Source organism: Macaca mulatta, chromosome 2 (genome assembly GCF_049350105.2).
Source record: "Macaca mulatta isolate MMU2019108-1 chromosome 2, T2T-MMU8v2.0, whole genome shotgun sequence".
In the NCBI taxonomy this organism is placed as follows: Eukaryota; Metazoa; Chordata; class Mammalia; order Primates; family Cercopithecidae; genus Macaca; species Macaca mulatta.
Genome location: NC_133407.1, coordinates 59,867,349 through 59,880,265, shown reverse-complemented (window position 1 = coordinate 59,880,265; position 12,917 = coordinate 59,867,349). Strand labels below are relative to the sequence as shown.

Below are 12,917 nucleotides of genomic sequence, written 5' to 3'. Positions count from 1 at the left end.
ATAAACATTTCCAAGTACTTCTTCCAGAGACATGAGCGATTGTTTCCATTGGGCTTCTATAATGCTAAGTGTAACACTTGATCCAATCTCCATAAGCCCAGGAGCCAGATATAATCAAAAGTTATACCAATTCTCATCTCGTGAAAATTACTCCATAGGTGGCAACAGGTCAAAGTATTTCATCTCTATAATGTAAGATTCTGTGGAAAGCATTTTATTTATCTGATAATAGTGGTATGTTATCTTTGGATTTCAAATTAATGGAAATAAATACATTTTAAGAAAAAGAGAAAAGTTTTCTTGTATCATTGACACTCATAAGCTGTTTGATTATATGCATACTTCTGCCTAGTCATTGTTGTAAAGAAAGAATAAAAGAATAGAGGAAGAAAAAATAAATAAATTTGAAAAATGTACTTGTTAACAAAGAACCTGTAAATACCTCAGGATACTCTCTCCATCCAAAGTGGTCCCTACAGAAGAATTTCCAGACTGTGTGGTAAATAGAGTTGACATTGCTAGAGGGTGGTGTGGACAGCCTTCGTAGTTGGTCAAATTCAGTTGTTTCATACACATTCATGGCATTCAAATCTGCCCAAAATTCTTGTCCTCTAAAAAACAAACAAACAAACAAACACCAAAAACCTGTTAATACGTTTGCAAAACAAAAATACCCAAAAATCTCATTGGACATTAAAAATATATAGCATAGCCTGTTGGTAGAATTTTCTAAACTTGCTTTACTTGGAGTAAAAGCATATTTATTGCTGGTTGTTTCCACAGCATCCATTTCCTACATGCCCTTTCTAATCAAGACCAAAATTTCTAGGCCATGGAATTACAGTAAGATTGATTTAACCCCACAGAACCACTGGCCTAACCCAATCAAAATAAGCCCACCCTCCACTCTACGGTGGGCTGGCCTCAGCCAATCAGGGAGTCAGTTTTACTATGAAGCTATGTAGAAACTAAACATAGACAAAAGAAAATTTCTCTTGAAGCTTGACCTTTTTTTCAGAGGCCATCCGTTTACTTGCCAATATAGGAATACACAGTACTGCCTGATCAAAGACAATAAAAGAAGGGAAAAATAAAATGAATCCAGATAAAGCCAGTACTAATCCACCCAACATCAATATTATCTTTTATCCGGTGGGCTGAAAAATGTTGGCAAAACATGAAGAAAAAAAATAGTTTGGATTATTATGAGGTTTAGCTTTGAGAATATTTTGGTCATCTTATTATCTGGTCTACTGCTGCTGAATCATTACTTTACAAATGTCTCCATACTGCTGGAGGGAAGTCCCACTATATGAATCAGACTCATTTAATAATTTATAAAAGGTAGACCAATAAAAACATTTGTGTTTCCTCTTTTATGGAACTTCATTACAGTTGGAAACATTTGAACCATTATTTCAAATAACTGGCATAATGGTCATTGTATTCTTCTTTCTTTTATCTTGTGTATGTTTGAAAGTTACTATAATATAAAAAATTAAATATATGGTAACAGCATAGATATTGTAGCATAGTCTACCACAGATTTCTAAATGGATGTCTACAACACAAGAAATACTCTAGATCTAGTGGCATTCAGAAAGTACATGTGAAGTCTAGTTGCTGAGACAGATTTTCCCAATAATTAACTTATTTCCTTGCTGTAAATTAGGATTTTGAAAAGGATATTAAAGTTGATCTACAGTTGTGCCATTGCACTCCAGCCTGGGCAAAAAGAGTGAAACTCTGTCTAAAAAAAAAATTGATCTATGGGTTTTGTTAGCTAGCACATTTTCCAAAATCTGCTCTTGGAATACTTGTTTCAAAAACTATTAACAGGTATTCTGTGCACAAAAGATTCTGCAGTCAAATATTTGAAAAACTGATTATGCAAATACTTGCCGTTCTCCATCCCAATGTTCACAATTTCTGAATCAGGTTCTACACTGAAAAAAACACTCAATCATATAACCGATGATGCCAAAAAGTATGGAACTTATAAAAAGCAGTATACTCCTTTAAAATTCCTAAAGATGTTGCCAATAAACCCCAAACTTCTTGCTTAGAGGACTAACTAGTTGGATGTGGTCTCAAAAACAACATATAGTTTTAATTAAGCATGAAATAAGACAATATAATGTAGTTTAAAATAATATTTGGCCACTGTTTTAAAATGATTTATGGTAAATAGGAATATTTAATTCAAACAGAAAAATGTTTCTGGGAAATCCTAAAAAGTGAAACAGACAGACAAAACAAAACAAAAAAGCAAAAAAGTCCTGAAAACTGGAACTCCTATGCCTAAATTAAACGTCATATCAAGTTGCCTTAAGCAATTTTCATTAACTTCAGGAGAATCTGATGTTATGATTGGGAAGTGAGATAAAAAACTTTCTCCCTGTTAAGACTGTTTCAAGTTTCTAAACATATTTTTCCTGCTTTAAGCTTATCACCCAGCAACTGTTCCCAATTATGAGTCACAAATCCTCAGTATTTCCTTTAAGGAGTTCTTAGAACAGCAGTCATTATGTTAACATGCATTATAATATAAACAGCCAATGCTTTTTGCTGTTTAGTGTCAGATTTTATTCTGGACATCACTCTAGCAATTTCTGTTTAAGCCTGTATTACTGAGACTTCATAGATAATGATTTGCATGAGAAAGACATCTACAACTGCAGCTTTTGCTACATTCTCGTGCATGTCAGTCCTTTGGGCATTACGAAGTTTCTACGACAAATCCTAATTTACTATAATCAACTGTTCTTTGGATTGATATATCAAAGTACTGTTATAGCTCTATTTGATTTTCAATGCTTTTTCTAAACTTGACAGAGACAAAATCACAAATTTGAAAAACATTAAATTATCTTTTTGTGAGATTAATTTTACCACCTGCTCTCCCTTAAACAGTGAATGCTTTAAAAATCTAAAGCCAAGAGGTTTTTTTCTCCATAATCTGCATCAGCATAAATATGTGCAATATGGATGCCAAATGTTCAACAGCCACCACATTCTTCTTTACCAAACTATTGTTTCCTATTATCAGAAAGCAGTTACGAGTCATCTATATGTGATAATCGCGATGGTGGGCTCTACTGGGCAATACACAAAGAATTAAACAGATGTAGTCCCTGTCTTCTAGGAATGTTAAGAGAGGAATAACTAACAAAATGTAGCCAAAGAAGCAGTACGTCTGCCTGTCTAAATTCATCAGTGGCAAGTACATTCAGGAAATAAGAGACAAAGAATAAACATGCAGCAATATGGAAGAGGAGGTGGTTATTGGCATCCAGTAATGGATACAGGTCAGGAAAATTAAGAGGTTTTACTTTATCAATCCAAGATAGCTTTCTGCAAGAAAAAGAATCTTAGAAGCAGTTTAAATAACAGGAAATATCACTAGTAAGTAAAGAGCTGTGTGTAAGAACAAGGAAAAAGAGGTCTCCAAGCACTTTGCTTCTTGAAAGACAAGTGGAGACAGGATTGGTATAAGTAGCTGGAAAAGGAGACGTTCTAAACAGGGGTATCTGAGAGATGAGGAAATGGGAACCTGTAAATTCCTATAAGGGGATAAAACAAGCGATGTGAGAGACTTCAGGCAACGAACTGAGGGTGCTTAAGTCCAGGGTGTCAGAGCCTTAAGATATAAGGTTAGGAATTTAAAGTATTGAGCAGATAAGTTAGAATCAAAGCAGTAATTACAGGATGTTGGAAACTGAGCAAGAGAGCCAGTGCTAGAGATTGAGGGTGTCTTTGTAAAAGCAAGGTGCAACAATCCTTGTGGATGAAAACTCCATCTGGCCTAAAGGCATCTCTGAGGGATGGCCAAAAAAGAGTATGAGTGATAGCCACTCCACAGGAGGATTTATATCTTGCTATTTGTATCACATGGCTAAATCCATCAGTATTCTTTTATCTAAGATACAGCCCTATCATGAACCAGAAAAAAACAAAACCTTGTGAACAGACTGCTGATTTTTGCTATTAAGGAAAGAATGAAATTGAACTGCTGAAATATTAACAATTCTGTTTTTGCATGTCTCACCAACACACCACCACACATCCCACTATAAGAATCCATATACAACACTAATTTAAAATGCTGAAAAGGACGCCCATTCTCATAATTTAGATGCTTTGTAACAATGGTTCTCCTCTTATTCAACAAATATCTACACATACCAATTAAGCCAACATTTTCCGACATACATTACCAATGCACAGAGCACCAACACCCACACTAAGTCAGAAAGTATGCCACACACATTTCTTTAACAAGTATACTAATATCTTAGTATTTAAGATCCTGAAGAGAAAGTAAAAAGGACCTATGACATGAATAATAAACAGAGTTGGAATGCAAACCAAAACTAAAAAAGAAAAAGATGCTAAATGAAATAGAAAATAGTAAGAACACAACTTCTTTCTCAGATAAATAGCTCTTGGGTTTATGCATTTGGGAGCTCAGTAAAGAGTGTAACCATTTTAGGCAGTTTATCTATTTATAAAGTGTTTATAACCAAGAAGAAAATGAGACCAAAAAAAAGCAAAGTAACTTAAAGTAGACACATTAATTTGGTACTGGGCTCTGCTTTGGCCATAAAAAAATGAAAAAGGCAAAATGACACAGAGCACCAATCGAGTGGGGAAAGGAAACCCTGTGGCATAGTGGGAAATGTGGCAAAAAGGTGGTCAGAAGCAGATGGCCTACCTCTGCTGGGAAAGGTGTCAAGAAAGGTGGTCAAGGGAGTTGTCCCAGAGTGGATAAAATGTGAGCAAGGTCCAGCTACCAGGCAAACAATGGGAGGCAGGACACCACATGCAGAGTGACTCCATGTGTAGAAGCTAACCAAACAAGGCACACAAGAATAGTGTGCAAGAGGCACACCCAGTTCATGTGGGAGGTTAGAGTATATTATCTATGAGAAATAAGGGATAAAACTGGACTGGATAAGTTGGCTTGGGCCAGATAATGAAGAGCTTTGTTTACTGTGTTAAGTTGTTAGGTCTTGATTCTATGGGCAGTAGGAAACACCAGTGAATTTTCAACAAAGTCCAGACTTGCCTTTATAAAGGTCATTCCAATTGTAGTGGTATAGAAGAATGATTTACTTATTTATTTTTGGCAGTTGATAGAGAAAACCATTCATCTGCTAAATATTAGGATATTTATCAATATTATTCTATGAACAATCATCTCTAGTTATTAGAACTGCACATGAGACATACGATGAAAGAGGACTAAGGAGGCAATGTAGGAATGATTTGAAGTATTTAAGAGTTAGAATTTAACTGCATAAAGGATAATTACATGTGGGGCAGAAGAGAGTGAAATGAGAGTAGGATGTGTCCCATGTTTCTGATCTGGGTGGTTGGATAACGGTGCTATTAATGAGACAAATTACAAGACATACAGCAGGTTTAAGTGGCAAGGTGATAGAAATAAAACATAGAACTCAGACTTTGGCATAGGTTGATTAAATACAAAGTTTTCTGAACCCTACTCTGCACAGTTTTAACCAGATCGGTAAGACTTCAGAACCGTGGCTTCCTGCCTGTAAGAGTTAACTGGTTTCTACAAGGATAAGCCTGTGACCTCAAACTAATTAACACATACCTTAATCAGCTAGACTCACCATATACAACTAGTAGTGCCCTTTTATTATTATGATGTAAAGTGAAAATACCTCCCAAAACGGAGTGTCATAATGATAGAAGGATAAAGATTAAATGCAATGTGGAGAGTACTGAGGTTCTGCTACTGGCTTGAGACAGGCATGACAGATGGGATATGTTTGCCGCTGCTAAAGAATTTCACAGGCGAACAAAACATAGCTGGCTTTTGATACCTGGCTTTGATATTTCCAGGACTCATTTAGCAATGCAGGAATATCTGGAAGCTTATATCCCTTCAAGTATTTTACAAGGTAATGAGAATCAAAGCCATGGCATACACAATACCAACACATTTCGTGAAAACAGTGTCATTATTAAAGTTCAGAAAACTATGTATTTGTAATTTGCTTCTTTAGAAGCAAAACTGTCATTTATTCTGTCGCTAATTAAGATTTTTGCTAACACTGCCTCAAATAAGTAGCAGAGGACTGTTGTGGGGGGCGGCAATAAAACTTATTCATAAATGCTTATATCCAAAGCAACATCTTTTAATACTCACCAGAGGTTAAATTTTTCTTTCCCTTTTTTTTTGGAGATAGGGTCTCCTTCTGTCACCTAGGCCGGAGTGCAATAGTGCCATCTAGGCTCACTGCCACCTTGAACTCCCTTGCTTAAACTACCCTCCCACCTCAGCATCCCCAGTAGCTGTGACTATAGGCACGCTCCACCACACTCGGCTAATTTTTGTATTTTTCTGTAGAGACGGGGTTTTGCCGTGTTGCCCGGGCTGGTCTCAAGCAATCCTTCTGCCTCAGCCTTCCAAAATGTTAAGATTACAGGTGTAAGCCACTGCACCCAGCCTCAGAATTTAAAATTCTATACTTAATTACCACACTATGACACTGTAAAACTATTAACATAAAACTCAGATCATGGATTTATCTAAATACCTCAAAAGATTTTTGGGTAGGTAAAAGTGTTCCCCACCTTAAGATACAATGTATTTCTCCGGATCAGTTCTTGAAGAAGTGATCATGAGGCAAAATTCTATGTTGCTGCTCCCTTGGTACCTCCTGAGACATCTTGGAAATTCCTGCTTCCAAGAAGGCAGCAAGTTAGTGGGAAGGATGCTGTCTAAAATCACATTTATCTGTGTGCCAAACCTCATGTCTGATTCATAAATTGTTAGACATCTGTAGTCTTAAAAGTCATTCTAGAAGTGAACCCAGTGAAATGAAAAAGAAAGGATAAGATATAGAAGAGAGGCAGGTAAGTTTCCTAAATGAAAAAAGATAATCTGTTTTTAAACTTTTTAATTATACATTCTCCAAAAGCATGAGGAGAACTAAACAAACATAACACAGCTTATTCTCAAAACAGACTGATACTAAGACATGGCCATTTGCATACATCTAGATGTTTGCTAAACCCCTAATAAATAATACCACACAATGAAGTCCACCGGCCCCAACGCAACCACTAAAAGCAAATTACAATATCTACTTAAGGAAAAGAACCTACTAAAATATTGTTATGCTGGCTTTTTTTGTTGTTTGTTTTCTATTACAAAACTACAGATCAAAGCAAAGAACACAAAAAGACTTTCCAATAAAATGTGGATAAGTCTAAAATCTTTCATAAATAAAAATTACACTTATAAGATCAGAAGATCTCATTGCCATCTATTTATGGTAGTGTGGGACTAAATTTTGCACCATGAAGGTACCAGAAATCTCATACAGTCTTAACTTTTATTCAAGTTCAGTCACATGTCCTAAGATCACAGAAGGCACTATAAGTGAGACAGACTTCTCAACCATGGCCTGATGAGAAAGTGAAACTTAATTTTTGTAAGAACAGCTGGGATAGAAGGCACAGGTTAGTTTTTAAAAGTTGGTAGCATGCCTTATGCTACCTTATATTATGCAATCACTGATTTTTATAAAGAAGAGTAGCTATCCCCTCTGTTAAGAAAAATATTTTTAAAACTGAAAGGTTTCTATCTAATCTCAAAGTAAACAATAAAAAATGTCTCCCATGTATTCGAGGCACAAATAGTGGTTAATTCAATTTTTTGAATATAGAATTTGACATCCCTTAAAAAGGAATAAAATAGATGTGTTTATAATTTTTTTCTACATAAATATAATACTATATGTAAATGATAAAATTACTTAAAAATAAGTTGCTTTCAAATATCTCAATTCAGCACTCATTTACACATAAATACTAGTTATAGTTATCATAAAAATATTTTCTAATAATGCCTAGTAAGATATAAACCATTAGCTTAATTTATTTCTGCTTTGACTTTTAAATTACAAATGATTCCCATAAAAAGGTTTTTATTCAGAATTTTCTATTATTTAGCTTTGGCTTTTTCCCCAATTAGTACAGATGAACTAACTGATCAATGAAAGAATCAGAAATATATTCGTTGGTGACTTACTATGTATTTGATGCTAATAACCCAGAGATGAGTAAACAGCTTTCAGGAGACTAGAGATTTGAATGCATACAAGCAAACTATATATAGAGAATTCATCACTCTGATAGTTCTTTAAACAAATTGCTGGAGAAAAAGACTTCCTATAGAAAAGACAAAGAGTCTTTTTATTGTCTAGGTTTTATAAGCTATAACAAAACCTTTCAACATAGTCTTAAATTGGTAACTTTTTCTGAGGGAGTTGGATTCTACAAAGCCAAGTTTCTGTGATAGATTCAATTTTATCAGTTAAGAGAGTCGAAATTATTTCTGAGTAACAAATTTGTAAAACACTTTACATAATGCTTCTGATGTCCGCCAGCATTTGGATAATCCAAATGTCAGAAAGCAAGCAAGCAAAGGTCCTTCTGTTTCACATACTTTGCCCTGACTCTGTTGGGGATGTCTTTCTTTTATTAGGATGAGTAATTAAACCTTAGAAGGCAAACCCAGTGTTTATCCTGTGCTAATTTTTACTCTCTAAATGCCTGGAAATGAAAGAGCTAAGCCAGGTGACAGTCAGAAACCAAAGACCAACCACAGCAGGAAATTATTTGGAGTATTTTGTGCCGTTTGCCCTCTCTATACCTTGATCAGCTGCAGGAACTGTGAAGATCACAGGGTGCATGCAAGATTCTGAAAGCACATGCACTACTGCAAGCAAAGTTCACCCTTTGATCCCCACCCTTGCCATTCAAGTGCTGGTGAAAAATTAGACCAAAGATGATCATCCAAACTCTTTGGCTATGTCATATAAGTGGGACAATTTAAGAATTCTCCAAATTAGTTCAAAAAGAAAAAAAAAGCTAATGTAATAAAGAGAAATTCTTGTAAGTATAGCCTAAACATCTTTTCTAATCATTACAAGAAGTACTATGTTTCAACATAAGATTATTCACAAATCCTTCCTAAAATCAGAGGCAATAGCACCAAAACAGAGGACTTCAATTTGCATAAAGAATACAAATTTACTGAACTCTTCCTCAGACAACTTAGTCATGGGCGACTCTCAACACACTCCTTACACAACTTTTTGTGGTACACATACTCGAAAGTCACTGGTTTCTGTAGAAGGTGAAAAGGAATAGTTGCTCTAGCATTCTCACTCTTGTAAGAACTTATCCTTTCATTGTGATGACCATGCAAAGGTTCTTTACTTGTCCAGTGGGTGTTACCAGTAAGTAAACAGCATAGAGCAGAGAAAGATCTAGGAGACAGATACATTTTGTTGTGTGGAAACCCAAATAGGAATGCTTAGTTAACTCTCTTCTATGCTTGCCTTAGTAACAGTAACTAGCTAAGTCAGCAAGGAAAATTGGAAGTTTCACAAATGACAATTAGAAGTTTATTAATGTCATCAACTTCTAAAATTTGAGTTCCTAATCACAGAATTGATTATATTTAGCTCAAGTCTGCAATACTGTCCTCTTCACAGATTGAATATAAATCTTTACAAACAGAATTTATTGTACATAAAATCCTTAATTTTCAAAAATGTATTTCACAATATATCACTTGTAATGTCAAATTCCCTATTAACAAGGAATTATTTATATTAAAAATCTGAAGCTTTCAGTTACTGTGTCAGGGATTGGGGTGGATTAGGTTTAATGTTTGAAGGAAGAAATTTTAAATTGGGGTGAGTCTGTATACGGTATAATTTTCAGTCCCTAGAAAGCACTGTCATAAACAATCTATAAATATAAAAATGAGCCCTATTTAGTTTTGTTAAAGAAATTCCTTCACATCAGCCGGGCGTGGTGGCTCACGCCTGTAATCTCAGCACTTTGGGAGGCTGAGGCAGGCAGATCATCTGAGGTCAGGAGGTCAAGACCAGCCTGACCAATATGGAGAAATCCCGTCTCTACTAAAAATACAAAATTAGCCGGACATGGAGGCGCATGCCTATAATCCCAGCTACTTAGGATGGCTGAAGCAGGAGAATCGCTTGAACCCAGGAGGCAGAGGTTGCGGGAGCTGAGATGGTGCAACTGCACTCCAGCCTGGGCAACAAGGGTGAAACTCTGTCTTAAAAAAAAAAAAAAAAAAATCCTTCACATCTAAAATGTAGCTTGTTTGCTCCTAGAAATGGTGAACTTCAGAAGCATTTCATTCCTTGTACAGTTTATGTTTAATGTGTTGCAAAGTAGAGGTAAAACCAAGATCTCAGGCTATCACCTATTTCAAACCCAGAATGAAAGGGAAAATGGCTTAACCTTTGGCACTGTGGTCTTTTTCAAAGATACAAAATCTTTCGAATTCACTTTACCTTAAGACCCCAATCTTATTATAAAAGGGAAACTCTACTACTTTTACAAAGTGAGTTTCTTTCAAAACTTTGACAGTGTCCAATTTGAACTAGCCGTACAAGTTGTGCCAAAATAATTATCTTGCAATTTGAAATGTTTTTTCCTTTGCAAAAAATGATACACACATGTACTAAGTTTTCCTTCCACAAAAAGACAACTGCAACTCACAAATTGGAGACTGATAATTATTAAAGGTTGTTGGCCAAGGTTAAGAGGACTTAAGGTCCTAATTTAAATGCAATCCAGAATCATCACCATCAGACAAAGGATGCAGAATCTGGTGTCTCAAATCAGGAGATGATAAATAAAAATAAAAGAAACCATGGGAAGAAAGTCATAATTTCAAATAGCTATATTTTTGTAGCATTCCTTGAGTAGTCAAGGTTTGCATGGACTACATACTGCTTTACCCTTTAGGAACAGCACCCAAACCCAGAATAAAACTGAGGATCACTAACCACGATTAGAAATACACAGAAGAACTTATGAAGTTTATCTTTGCTTTATAGTAGATTGTAAATCTATGATCTACAAATTCTGGTATAATAGGATAATTCTAGTATAATACAAAGTAGATTTACAGGGACACAACAGAGCTATCAGTCAAAAGTAGCGTTTTTTTTTCATGCCCATTATGTGCAGAATGAAGTTTTAAATGCTGAATGGAGTTACTACTATAAATTGAGCACCCCAAATCTGAAAATTGGAAATGCTTCAAACCCAAAACTTTCTGAGCACCAAGATGATACCCAAATGCTCACTGGAGCATTTCGGATTTCAGATGCTTAACCGGGGCACTATGCAAATATTCTAAAATCCAAAATCTGAAACACTCTGGTCCCCAAGAATTTTGGATAAGGAATATTCAACTTGTACTCCCTTTTTTTCTTACTTACAATAAAAAGTAAGAGCTTTGGATTTAACTCAATGATAAAATATATAATGTATCATGCAATTATTTTTAGGGTATGCCACATAACCTTATAAGCTATTTCCTCCAACTGTCTGATTTAAAAGTTATAAATCTTTTTGACAAGGTTCATTTTCATTACCATAGATACATCAGGAAAAGAATGACCCCATCCTGAAGCCAGGTGGCAGCTGCTTCAAAAAGTCTAATCTGCTTATTGATGAAAAACCAAAAAGGGAATAAATGATTGCTATTGATTCCCATGATAGCTCTACACAGATCCAGTAACTTCTCTGGATTAGTATAGATAGAAGCCAATTAGTTGTATTTCATATGTAAATAGTAGCATAAAGAAGTACAAAAAATAATTCATTGGATTGCTTTATCCTAAAGCACAAGGCACACATTTTGAAAGTCACTTCAAACACAGTTCTTGCTTATGGAGCTCTCTTTCTCTTAGGCAGAAATTTTTAAAATAAATTTAAACTCATCCAGCTGTGTATATTCAAGAACTACCAAAAGTCACAAGGCATAGTAAGTTTCAGCTGTTCTCCTCTCTCCAGTGTTATCAATAACACATAATGAGTTAGTTCATACATCATCACAGCTGTGCACGCCACAGCTAACTTGGCTAATTTAACTACTCCAGTAGAGTTCAGGAGCTTGCTCTAGTTTAGCTAATTCACTATGCAAGTCATATAGGGATTATAACAGTATACGCTTTTTATGATCATTAATATACATTTCTCTTTTATATAGAGTTTCTGTGAAGTCATCTAATGGTATTGTCCCTTGGACAGATTTTAAAAATAGACTTCTAAGGGCAATTAGCAATCAAAATCACTCAGCAACTAAAACTGACAACACTCTAGCCTTAAGCCTTAAAGCAACTAAAACTCCCTATCAGTGAGCATTAATCCCAAAAGAAAAAAACCCTGTCCTCTGAAAAAAATTAATAATGGATTCAGGGTTTACAACTTTCCTCTTCCTCTTCACCTCCACTCTCTTTCAATAAATTCAGAATTAGAAATAATCACTGGTCATATGTGCACCTGCAGGTAGCCTCCAAAATAAGGTTTGCAGTGTGTCCCTTCTTGATAGGTGGAAATAACTAGAAAATTGTTCTGGCTCAATTTAAAATGAATGTAATATGAAACTAGTGGTGATCTTGTTTGCTAAAGAGAGATTTGCACAACCTCCATTATTTCAATTATCCACAACAGTACTCCACAGTGTGCAAGGCTCTTTTAAAACTGCTTAATTCTGCCATCTGATGTCATCGTCTACTAAGGATGAGTGCCTACACTGTTCGAGACTGTGCTTTCTTAATCTAAAACACAACACTCAATGTTGTTTCTCAACTGTATATTTGGAATTTGGAAATTCTCCAAGGCTCATCTCGTGTGCAAAAAAGAAGCCTCAGCATCTATATCTGGGAAGTTCATACACACTAGTATGCAGTTGATGTTGGCAATGAACGTTTGTAGATGTACAAAAGCAGAATGAGAAAGCAAAGTGGGATTACATCATAATTTCATTACAAGGAATAAATAAGCATGTATTATTGAAATCCTTTCTTAATGCGCTTTTAGTA

At 35.4% G+C, this 12,917-nt stretch overlaps 1 protein-coding gene across 1 annotated transcript in view; it reads right to left on the bottom strand.

The window, feature by feature from the left end:
• The window catches only part of TIPARP (TCDD inducible poly(ADP-ribose) polymerase), a 32,358-nt gene that overhangs the window by 12,364 nt on the left and 7,077 nt on the right, over positions 1-12,917 (bottom strand). The window contains exon 3 of the mRNA XM_015131864.3: positions 443-611. Within this exon, the coding sequence (XP_014987350.1) occupies positions 443-611 (169 nt within the window). The remainder of the gene's footprint in view (positions 1-442; positions 612-12,917) is intronic.